Consider the following 12353-nt stretch of genomic DNA (forward strand, 5'->3'; position numbering starts at 1 on the left):
TACTATTTTCTTCAAACTCTCAACCAAGTTTTTTGAAAGAGTCGCCTATATTCCCAATGTCCACTTTTCTACACATTTCATTTTATACTTCTACACTTCCATTCACTCTTCAGCCCAGCCCAATCTGATTTCTTAAAATATCAATGAAACAGCTCTAACTAGTGTTTCAATATTCTCTCAACAATATTAAACGGAGCTAACAATTTCCTCCTTCTTGAAACACTCTTTCTACTGGCTTTCACAATACCATTCTCCATGTCTCCAATCTCACGTTTCTGCCTTACTTGCACGCAGAAGCAATGACTTGCCTTTGTTCCAGACTATCTTGAAAAAGATGTTAATATAGTGAATAGCCTTGGAAGATAAAGATAGTGTCTCTTTCTGGAGCAAAGGGCAGGCATGCTTACTGTCCATTACAAAAGATTTGGGTTCCCTAAGTCAGACTTCATTTTCTGTAACACAATCTCTGTGTGCAGGTATTACCTGGCCTTCTTCAACAAATGTTGGTACCAAGCACACTGCTTTGCTGTGGGTAATAAACTGTCCATTGTCTCTGATCCAAGAGTTTTGTGTCTTCTGCCAGCATCTATGAAACTGTCAGTTTAACTTACAAGGAGAGTGAAATTCTGGCACTTTTACAGTTCTCAACACTTTCTGGCAGTCCTGTTGCGGTTCCCTGGCTGACCTCTACTCCTTTACCTGATCTTTAAACGCAGGAGTTCCTCAGAGTTCATATCTAGGCTTACTTCTTTTCTCACTCCATATCGTCTCCTCTCAGGAGTTTTAACTGATCCTATGGCTTCAACAGACTATCTCTACACCAGTAACTCCAAAATATTTTTCTGCAGTCCAGATCTGTCTTCTGAGCTCCAGAACCATGCAGTTAATTGCCTCACAAACATCTCTACTTGAATGCTGATATGTTTCCAAATTCACTAGTACCTAAACTGAACTCTGATTTCCCCTCTGCCCCTGTCCCATATTACTACCACCTCTGTGTTCCCTAGCTCAGTAAACAGCACCACCTTCCACCCAGATGCTTATGCCAAAGTATCTAGGCAACATCCGTGACACCTCTTTCATATATATTTTGAATTTGTCTACTTCTATCACCACCACCACTAACAAGTACAAGCCACCACTATGTCATCTCTCACTCAGATTCTTTAGTTCATCGTTCTATCTCCATACATGTCCCATACCAGTGGTTTTCAAAGTGTGGTCCCTGGACTCCTGGGGGGCCCCGAAACTCTTTCAGGGAATCTGCAAGGTCAACTAAGACATTATTTGCTTTTTCCACCATTTTGACATATGTGCTGATGGTTCAAAAACAACAGTGGATAAAACTGCTGATGCCTTAGCAGGACTCAAAGCAGTGGCACCAAACCGTATTTGTACTCACTGTATCGTTCATTTTCAGGCAAAATACCAGTTTCACTTAAGAATGTCCTTGATGAAGCAGAAAAAGTGTTAATTTTATTAAATCTCAACCACTGAGGTCAAGTCTCAATATTCTGTGTGACAACAATGAAGTGTATACAGCATTTCTGCTCAAAACCAAAGTACAATCTTTGCTCAAGGGAAAAACACTTGTGTGATTGAATTACAAGCTAAATTAGCCACTTTTTCCAAAGAACACCATTTTCACTTGAAAGAACAAATGACCAACTATGATTATTCAAATATGGATATCTGGCAGACATTTTCTCAAAAATGAATGAAGTAATAAGCCTGTCTGCTCATTATCTAGTCCCACCACTCTCTGCTCACTGTGTTCACTGAAGATCTTTGAGAAATAAAGGTTCACTAAGTTACGCAGATCTTCCAAATGCGGACACATTTTATTATACAATATATAAAAAATACAGACATGCACGTTTGTTAGTATCACCGCAGCCCTTTCAACATGGGAACCAGAGCTCCCATGAAGCTGTGCACTCTGAAAGACTCCTCCTGCCTGTACCAGAACCTGGACCAAGACGCTCTGCGCAGAAGACCCTTTGTCCTGCCACTGCCTGGACTTCCCCTGCAAGCTGCCTGGACGGTCACACAACGAGCTGCTGCTGTTTCTGCAAGCCCCCATGTGTCCCATGCATCGTGAAGGGCTCTTGCCCCTGCCAGGATCTGTTCTCTCAATACACGTTCACAGTATCAGTTGCTGGTTGCCTACTCCCCTGCATGTACTTAAGATGATGGCCTACTGCCTGCCCAGCAACTCCAGACCAGCTCCAGTCTGACCAAACCAGCAAACTTCTCTGCGATCTAATGAGCTGAACCACACCTTCTCCAATGGTACCTGACCCCCTTCCAATTTTTCCTTCCTTGGGTATTCTCTGTCAGCCCTACAGGTACCATAAAGAATTTCCTTACATCTTACAATTACTCTTGTATCACAGTTAATAATTATTTACATTAAAGTTCCCCTATTCTATGCCCCGATTGGACTGAGACTGCTACAACATACTAAGGCACTGTACTTACATTTTCCATTACTAAACTGTGTGCTTTCTTTAGCACAAAGATGCTATCTTAGCCATCTTTCACCCGCCAGAAACATCTGAGTACTCAATCTTAGCTGAATGAGCATTGTTGAGAGATGCATGCACCAAGTATCAATAGAAAACTGGGCTGGATTAATACCACCTCTTCTAACCAGGAATTTCCAGAATCCTATGAATCTGGAAAGCTAATCCTCTAAAGATAGGTAATCAAAAAGACATGCAGGGAACCAGAACATGCCTGTGACTTAAACTGAAAAAGTATGATAACGTGTTATCATACTTCTGAAATGAACTGCTAACAACAGATATCTTTTTGATCAATTACTCAGTGTAAGATCCAAGAGGTGGTTCAGGCTTTAAAAAAAGATGCCGAGGTCTGCTATTTTACATGGGCGGCAGCTGATGAAAGGCATATCCAGGTTTCCAGGACTGTAGATCTTACCACTCAAGGCTAAGTGGCTGCTACTATGATTAGGCAATAAAATTTCTCTCTCAGGGCAGAGGTCGCAAACTGTTGGCCTGCAGATGTGTTTCGTTTGCTCTACACAGTTTTAACATTTTAAAGTTTAATTGCCAACACTGAAAAACCAGAGATTTTTTTACATGAAAATCCAAATTTCTGGCTTAAGATAAATAGAAAGTTTTACAACACCAACCTCACATTTCTGCTGGAATTGAGTAGCACCTACTCTTTTATATAGGGCATTTGCTCTCCTGCTTGCCACAATTCCAGCCAGGGCCATTTCACTTGTTTATGGTGCCTCTATGGTCCTTATAAGCATGAGCATACAACCCCCGGTGTAGCAGTTTTACAAGCATAGACTTTGGAATCTCAAAGTTTCATCATGTTTTGATCAAGTTTCTCCTCTATCATTTATTAGGTAATGGTACTTAGTAGCGGGACCCTGGCCAAGTGGGTAATAACAGAACTTACAGAATGGATATAGTAAACAATCAATAAATACTAGCACTTTATGACTGCCCTTATTAAGCTGGGAAACAGAATGGTATTAAGGGGGGAAAAGTGTTGGTCTGAAGTCAAAAGATATGAGCATAAGACCAGATCTTCTCACTTAGAAGATATGTGACCTTAGGCATATTACTGAGATTTTTAGCCTCATTTTCCTCATGTGCATAAAACTATCCTCCCTGCCTAACATAAAGCAATGTAGTGAAGATAGATAATGTAAAAGGGTTTTGTTATTTCTCAAAAGTGATTAATTCCAGGTTTAAACAGTAGATGGAGAAAATACCCATAGGAAATATCAATATTAACAACAGGCTTTAGATAAACTAGATATGAAAGAGAAATACACTGAAGACTGATGGAAAGGGGAAACAAACACTCAAACACTCTAGGCCTGCCTAAAGCCTCAAGGAGGCTATCTTTGGAGTCCAGGCTAAGAGAGCAAGGGGACTGGTAGAATAGCTTTAGTGTAAACCTAAAAACCCTGTTAAGGCCAGGAACCTGGAGAAAAAATTAAGAAACTGTTCTAGAAGGCCCTGCAACCCCAGACTTTGCAACAGGATTAACTCACACCCATGTCTCACTAGTCAAGGTACTGCTTATATCTCTAACCAGTACCAGGCTGGAATGGAACTGATTTCCAATAAAGAACTCTGACCTTTTTTGTTTTGTTTTGTTTTGTTTTTTAATATCGCCATGGAGAGTCCAAGAAGGCAGAAAGAGAAAACAGATTCCTGCTTCTTTAAGATTTTTTTTTTTCACTCACTGACAAAGGTAGAGAAAACCAGAAAAATAATATCTATTATTGATAAACGTACAGACACACTCACTCTTCTCATTTGCTCCTGGTAAGCATGTCATCTAGCACTATCTGCTAACATAACAGGCATACTTCATGGTGCCTGTCCAAACTGCCATCCATGGAATGGACAGTGCTCAGTGTCCCATTACCTCCCTGGCTACAGTGCTGAAGCAAATGCCAACCCCTTGGCAGGTTAATGACCAACAGCCTGGTGGAAAAAATATAGATTCCTCTCTCAGGAATTTGCAATCAGGTCACAGGCTAAACCAGAAAGTTGTTAAGAGCTAAGCTAGAGACAGAGGTTGCCATTTGTGGCCATGTATAAAGTTAGTAGGCAGAGGCAGCTTGTCTGCAGTGAAGTAGAGGGAGCAGAAGAGTGGAGGAGGGCCAGGAATCTGAAGCCCTGAGAGAAAAAATAAAGAGCTCCCTCACTTCTGGCTCATTGCCCATTTTCTTGAGATACAGCCACCTTTCATTTGCTCGGGAGCTCTGTATCATTACAATAAATCTTTCTTCACTTGAGCTAGTGGGTGTCTGTTCTCTGCTACCAAAAGGACCTAATCTAGAATAGAAATTGTCTACAAAGGCACAGTTAAAACCAACAGATCGTTGGACAAAATGTGGAGGGTTGGTGAGTGCATGATTGTAGATGGACTAGAATCACATTAGGTAAAGGTAATCCTTAGAAAGTTATGTATTGTGTGTAAATATTACAAGCAAACTATTTCATTGCTTACCAAACTTACAGCCCTTTCCAGAGTCCATGGAAGAGACAAGATTAGAAAACATGGACTTGTGTTCCTACCAGCAAGATAACTGACCAGCAATAGACGCCCGACTTGCCCAGCCAAACCATAGGTTAACTATAGGTTAAAACAATAGGAGAAAAAGTCATCTAGAGATACAGTCTTAACTGGCTGGTAAGCTAATCATAACACACAAAGAATGGCTGGTAGTGGCTATATTGGGTATTACACAATACCAATAAGTAAAGTGGGCTGTGGAGACAGAAGACTGGAGAGTAGATCTTCAAAAAGAAACAGGTGACAGAAAGAACAGCCTCTGGCTTAGAAATTCTAGTTCCCATGAGGCCTGACTGTGCTTTCTTCCTTTGCCTTTGGATGTTTGGAAACTGTAACAGCATCTTCTTTCTTGAGTGCTGAGTTAAGTGAGTTTCTGTTCCTTATATTCAAGGACAAAGACTGGAAAAGACAGTACATATACAGTAAAAGTGAAAAAGAAAAGTGATGCGGGTGGAGGGAACAATACTTTCAATCCGGTAACTATATAATAAGGTTGCATCAAAATTTAACTACTACACACACAGCAGCAGCTTTATTTATAAATAGGGAAAAGTTGGTTAACAACCTCAATATTCAAAGATCTGCTAACTAAACCATGATGCATTCATATAGGTAATACCGGGCAGCCAGTACAGTAGAAGCTGTAGAAAAGTACAGGTATCCCTTTCTACTCAAACTCATAATCCCTGACTCAGAAACCGAACAGATTCAGATAGCAAGGGATACTTATGTCCAATGACATGGAAAGATGTTCATGATATACTAAATAAAAAAAGGTTACAAAACAATATATACTGTATTTTTTGTTAAGGAGCACATTTACATATATTTGTATATGCACGTAAAAATGAAACTGTTTCTACACTGCCTATAATGTTTTTGTCTGTGATTACCAATCCCAACCTTATTTCTTATAATCAATAAAAACTCTCCTAAAAAATTAAATACAGATTTTCTTTCAGAGATTACAAGGTAGGATTAGGAAAACCAAGTCCTGGCTCTACTACAGGACTAAGCAGTACCATGGTTAAAAAGCAAGCAGTTAGGAAGGAAAAAAGAAAGATGAATGAGATAACGTGAGGTAAAGAAGGGGGCCTGAAGCTTTACGCCAGGCTGAAGGCCCTCTTGCCCAATAACAGCTACTCTCTAAAATATGTTTCCCTAGAGCCAGGCCAGTCTCTTCACTGTCTTCCCCCTTACTCATTTTCCATTATGCTTGCTGGTCATTCTAATTCCCCAAGTGTTGACTGGCCTCTGTGATTCCTCTGTTTAACATCAATTCAAGTCCTCCTTCCTTCAGAAAGTAGTCTAACTATTCCAGGCAACAGTGATTTCTCTCTTCCTTGGAACCAGGTATATTTTCAAATTCAGAGATCTACTTAAGAGAGTCACTCAAAATCTCTAAGGTTGTAGTCAATGCACTGGAGTGCCAGACAGGCAGCTCCAGATCATTAAAAAGGCATTTTGCCACTAGTGAAATTATTAAAGTTTAAAATGTGGTCAACGTGTACAATATGCCCACTTCCATAAAGATACTTTGAGTATAGGACTTCCCTGGTGGCGCAGTGGTTAAGAATCCACCTGCCAATGCAGGGGACACGGGTTTGAGCCCTGGTCTGGGAAGATCCCACATGTCACGGAGTAACTAAGCCCATGCGCCACAACTACTGAGCCTGCATTCTAGAGCCTGCAAGCCACAACTCCTGAGCCCGCGTGCCACAACTACTGAAGCCCGAGTGCCTAGAGCCCGTGTTCCGCAGCAAGAGAAGCCACAGCAATGAGAAGCCCGCACACCACAACAAAGAGTAGCCCCTGCGCAGCAACGAAGACCCAACGCAGCCAAAAAAAAAAAAAAAAAAACTAAGTGGCTCTCAAAATATGGCCCCAGGCCAGCAGCATCAGTATCACCTGGCAACTTGTTAGAAATCCAAATTTTCAGTCTCTACCCCAGACCAGAACTCCAGAGATGGGGCCCAGCAAGCCTCCAGCTGATCCTGATGCACACTGAAGTTTGAGAACTACTGACTAAGGAAACAGCTGGTATTAACTAATTAAAAAAAAAAAAAGATACCTTGAGTATAAACTTGGGAAGCAAAAAGATAAAATGGCAATAAAAAAGGAGAAATCAAGTAATTTGTGTTGTACTCTATCTAAAGACAGACTTAATAAGGGAAGGTACTGTTAGTGAGGCAGATAGTCTAGGCTAGTTCACTCACTACCCACTCCCAACCACTTCAACCACTTCTCCCTTGTCTTTCTCTACTGCAAAATCCAGAAAGCTAAATACACCATCTTTCAGCCTTTAAAGCCGAGAGTGGAGATGACATTTTGGCCAAGGAGATACAGGCAAAAGCTCCTGGGGTGGGCTTTTCTTTCTGTTTTGCTCTTCCAGCTGCCTAAAACATGGACCTAATGCAGGTACATCAGCTATTTGCAACCCCAAAAATGAAAGCAAAACAGAAAAAAGTGAGAAGCCTAGGTCCTTGTTGATGTTGGTGCTATACAGTCCCAGTATGTCCACATCCAGACTTCTTGTTAGGTGAGAAAAATAAACCCCATTTGTTAGAGTCACTGTACAGTACGTTTTCGGTTCCTTGCAGCTGCAGGCATTCCTGATACAGTTAGCAGGGAGCTTAGAAGAGTGTTCTCAACTATCTTTCCTCCCCAACATATAAGAGAGCTAGAACACTTGCCCTTCATTAAGTTACTCACTACAACTGTGATTCTCAGCCTGGTAGGCATCCAAATGTGGGAAGCAGAGAGGGCAGTGGTCCAGAACCCTGGTGATTACCAAAGCAATGTCTCCTAAGCACATGTCTGGGAGGCCATTCAATCTGGTCCCTCCAAAAATGCAGCAAGGATTTTTTGTTTTTCTACTCAAGTTGCTCCTTTCTTTCAAAGTCAATTCTTCTTCCAAATTTTATTCCCTACTAATTACTAAGAAATTATTTAGGTAATTACTTAGTAAACCTCTGATAAAACCATTCTATTAAAAACAATGTTTTAACCCCACAGAAATAAAAACCAAATTTCTGTTTTAAAGGCATATGTATTTAAAGGCATTCTCTTATTATATTTATCATGGTTATAAAAACCCTGGTACTCTGGAACTCAGTTATGTACAGATGCCTGTGACAGCTTATTTTCCAGAGATAATATAGCTCTTAGTTTATTAATCACTCTTTCAGTGCATTTTACAGTTGTTTTGATAGTTTCCTACTGATTTCCTGCATTTGGGAAATACAGGCTATCTTCAAGTAGGCACATTTCCACAAATTATCCATAAAAAGAACTTATACTAAATTAAAAAACATCCTCATATATGTTCTTTTACTTTACTAAGCTATAAAATGTGGGTTAAGAAACTTCCAGGCCAGAATCACTAGATATTTGAGAGAAAGGAAATAAAAGATCTTTCTTATATATAATCAACTTAGCTGTTCCCTTTTCAAAATTAATACAAATTCATCATCAGTGAAGATATAAAATAAATGTGAATGAAAGACACATGGCACTAAGAAAAGACCAACCTCTCAATGCAAATCACAGCAACTAAACATGCAAGGTAAAGGATTTTGGTGAACTGTTTATTTTGAAATGGCAACCTAATTCTAGGATAGGGATCTTCTCCAAAATATACTCTAAAATATCCAAATATTCTCAGAATGTACAAGAAAATACTGCTAGTCTAGAACATTTAAACCCACCAAAATCTACAGAAAAATCACAAAAGCAATCTTAAGTAACACAAGAAGGAAAAAACCAAGGTTAAGGAAAAGCTCCCTCCAAAACTGCATTTAATTTTTCTTTTCACTGAAAAGTCATTAAATAATAATCTAAATCACTCTTCCAAACAGGTCTTCCCTTCACCGGCCTGGTTGAGAAAATTACTTAGTTGTCAATAAAGTAAAGACTTCCATCCAATACTCTGGGGTTCCGCCAAGTTCACTCTTCTGAAACCTCAGTGAAAGGTTTGATCCAGGTCAGGCGCCTGCAAAGGTCTGCCAAGAGTGTCAGGGCACAAGCCAGGGCAAACCGTGCCCTGGTCAACAACTCAAATCAGTGGGCCCTGCTGATGATTCCTATTCAAAGGATAGGGACACTGTTCACTCGGAAAATTAAAATATACATTTAATAGCTCTAGAATATCATCTGGCAGGTTTCTGTTGTTTTTAAAATTGTATTAGTAATTTCCTGGGGGTAAAAATCATTACTAAACTAACTTAGATTTTAAAATGAGAAGCTATGGTATGGGCTTACATCCTCCTCAAACAAAAGCTAGCCCAAGAAGCTTTTAAAATGTTAGACATATGTGTAGGTGTACCTGCTACGACATGGTGGGAATAAATTTAAAATTTCTTCAACTCAGCTCGACAAATGCATTTTTATTATTAGAAACTAAACAAATCCAAGAAAATTTAAGCAACATTACCATACTTGGTGCCTCCAAGTCTAGGTACATTGAAGAACTTCTTATGTGAACTGTCATTTAATGTTTCAATAAGGTATTCAAAGGCATATCCTGAAAAAAAAAATTATACTTTCATTAAACACTGCTACAAATTACCTTATTCAAAGTGAAAATACCTAGAAACCAGCTTTGTCCAAAAGAATTTTCTGTAATGGCTCAAATTTTCTATATTTGTGCTATATTACCTATATTTTCTATAGGTAGCCGTGGCCATTGAGCACTTGAAATGTGGTTACAGCGACTGAGGAACAGAGTTTTTAATTTTATTTAATTAATTTAAATTTAAATAGTCACATGTGGCTAGTGTCCATTGTATTGGACAGTAAAACTCTAAGCCATGACTCTTGTCAAATAAAAACTGAAAAAAAAAAGCTTTCATTAAACACTGCTACAAATTACCTTATTCAAAGTGAAAATACCTAGAAACCAGCTTTGTCCAAAAGAATTTTCTGTAATGGCACAAATCTTCTATATTTGCGCTATATTACCTATATTTTCTATAGGTAGCCGTGGCCATTGAGCACTTGAAATGTGGTTACAGCGACTGAGGAACAGAGTTCTTAATTTTACTTAATTTAAATAGTCACATGTGGCTGGTGTCCACTGTATTGGACAGTAAAACTCTAAGCCATGACCCTTGTCAAATAAAAACTGGTAAAATAATTAACTCCTGAAAATATGATAATAAAGAATACCTAGAAAGGGACAATATCTAGAAAGTAAAATAATTAACTCCTGAAAATGTGATAATAAAGAATACCTAGAAAGGGACAATAAGAATGATTTAAAGGATGAATAGGCATGTTTTGTGAAGACATGTCCTGAAAATTGCATAAATACAGACAGGACAACGCCACAATTATGTTAGAAGAACTGATTTTTAAAAAAATAACCAAAAGATGGACTTTTACACAGCATTCAACAACAGGAATAAAATCAAAAACAAACAACTTATCAGGTAAGACCTTCACAGGCTTTAAGACTAAAGGTAAAGGTGAACAACAAAATATCTGGGCAAATTAGCAGATTCTCCCTAAAAGACACGTCTTTCTGGTTTTGTACGAATTGAAGCTTAACTACCAAGTCGAAGACCCAGGGGACTTATTTGAATGTGCCCCAGCTCCTAAGGTTCTTGGGGGAAGTGGCGGAGAGGCAGCCTTGAGATTAAAGAACCTTCAGATCTTTTGTGCAGATTCACTGCAGTAGGTGGGCAGGACCCCCAACATTGCCAGGACCTTGGTCCGAAATGAGAAGCGATAAGCATTGTTCACTTTTTGAGAATATATAATGTTTTTCCTTTTTTATTGAGGGTTAAGCGAGGGAGGTGGATGGGGGGAGGAGACCCAGCGCTGCAATAAATGGTCCGAGAACTGGCTGACCAGTGTTCGGCCTTGACCACCCCCCACTCTGCTTCTAGAGGCAAAGAGAGAGGGAGGGGCTCGAGGCTGGACAGCGGAATAAACAACTAGCTGCGTGAGACGCCACCAAGGAGACACTAGCCCCCACCCTCATCTCTTACAAATGGGGGGCGGGGAGAAGATGGTGGGCCTCTCCTCGACCCTAGTACTACTGAGGAGTACCGGGAAGCCGCTGGCAGCCAGCAGTGGCCAACGGGCCGAGGCCGGTACGGGTCAAGGCCAGCGGCGGAGCGGACGGCCCTGCTGGGGTCACGCTAAGGGACGAGGTCGGCGAGGCCGGGCCCTCGAGGCCTGGGCGCACAGAGTGCGGCCCAGCAGGCAGGCCCCAAGGGAGCACAACCTGAGCCCGGAGGGCCCCGGCGCCGGCCGAGCAACTCCAGGAGAGAGAAGCAAAGAACTCGGAGCCGGGGCAGCGCGCGTCTACAGCTGCCAGATCCAGTCGGTGAACTGAAACTAACCTGCACTTGGGGCGTCCATCGCCGGAGACCATATTATCCCTGCGGGGAGGGGGCCCGCGGGGGAAGGAGGGGGAGGTCGGGCGGGGAAGAGGGGGAGGAAAGCAGCCGGACCGGCAAAGGAAGCAGGAAAGGAGCAGTCTCGCGCAAACACCGCGAGAGCCGCAGAACCGGCCCCAGGTCTCAGCTCGCGGGATTTGCCGCCCAAGTCTCGCGAGATCTTCGGGCTTGGAGACAAAGAAAGAGAAGGGGCGGGGCCAGCCAGGCGGCGATTCCTTGCGTAATCGCTTCTGTTCTCGCGAGCTGGGGCGAAACGCCGGGGAGGCTGCGGCGTTGGCGTCACTAGTTTGGCCCTCTTAGAGATCCGTTAGTTGTGGCTTCAAGTGTCCAATCGAGATTGTGAGATCCAGGGGTGTTGGGGCTCCTTTGGGGTATCCGGTGATGGGGGGTGGGGGGAGGGGCAGAATTGGAGCTCCTATGAAAAACAGCTTGAGAACCTCTTTCCCCTGAAGATAAAGCCTTTGGTTAAACCTGTCATATGTGTAGCCTACACGCGTGTTCTCTGGAGAGGATGGGAGAACTGATCTGGCACGTAGGAAGCGCTCAACTAATTGTTGAATGAATTTCCTTACATTCCTGTAGCTTCAGTCTCTCCCTTTCTACTGGCTCCTTCCCAGTGGCAGTTAATCATGCTTAAGCCTCTGTCCCTCCTCCACCTCCGCTCCTCAAGTCCCTACGTTCTTCTCTACCGTCTTATCTCCCGTTGGCAGCCAACTTTGCAGAAAGAGCTGCTTGTGTTCGTCCTTCCCCTCCCACTCCTTATCTCTCTCCAATCTGCCTTCCACCCCCTAGAAATGCCTCTGGTCAAGGTCAGCCATAACTCCACTTGTTAATCTCACGTTTCTCAACCCTACTCTACTTGATCTCTCCCCTTGT

The 12353-nt window shown here is 41.7% G+C and overlaps 1 protein-coding gene across 1 annotated transcript in view; it reads right to left on the reverse strand.

Moving 5' to 3' along the window:
- IREB2 (iron responsive element binding protein 2) overlaps window positions 1-11576 on the reverse strand; it is a 49176-nt gene extending 37600 nt beyond the window's left edge. Inside the window, exons 1-2 of the mRNA XM_067755178.1 lie at window positions 11421-11576; window positions 9506-9595 (exon numbers count right to left, since the gene is read on the reverse strand). Coding sequence (XP_067611279.1) covers window positions 9506-9595; window positions 11421-11439 — 109 coding nt within the window. The 5' untranslated portion in view covers window positions 11440-11576. The remainder of the gene's footprint in view (window positions 1-9505; window positions 9596-11420) is intronic.
- Between the last annotated feature and the right edge of the window lie 777 nt (window positions 11577-12353).

Source organism: Pseudorca crassidens, chromosome 1, assembly GCF_039906515.1.
Source record: "Pseudorca crassidens isolate mPseCra1 chromosome 1, mPseCra1.hap1, whole genome shotgun sequence".
Classification (NCBI taxonomy): domain Eukaryota; kingdom Metazoa; phylum Chordata; class Mammalia; order Artiodactyla; family Delphinidae; genus Pseudorca; species Pseudorca crassidens.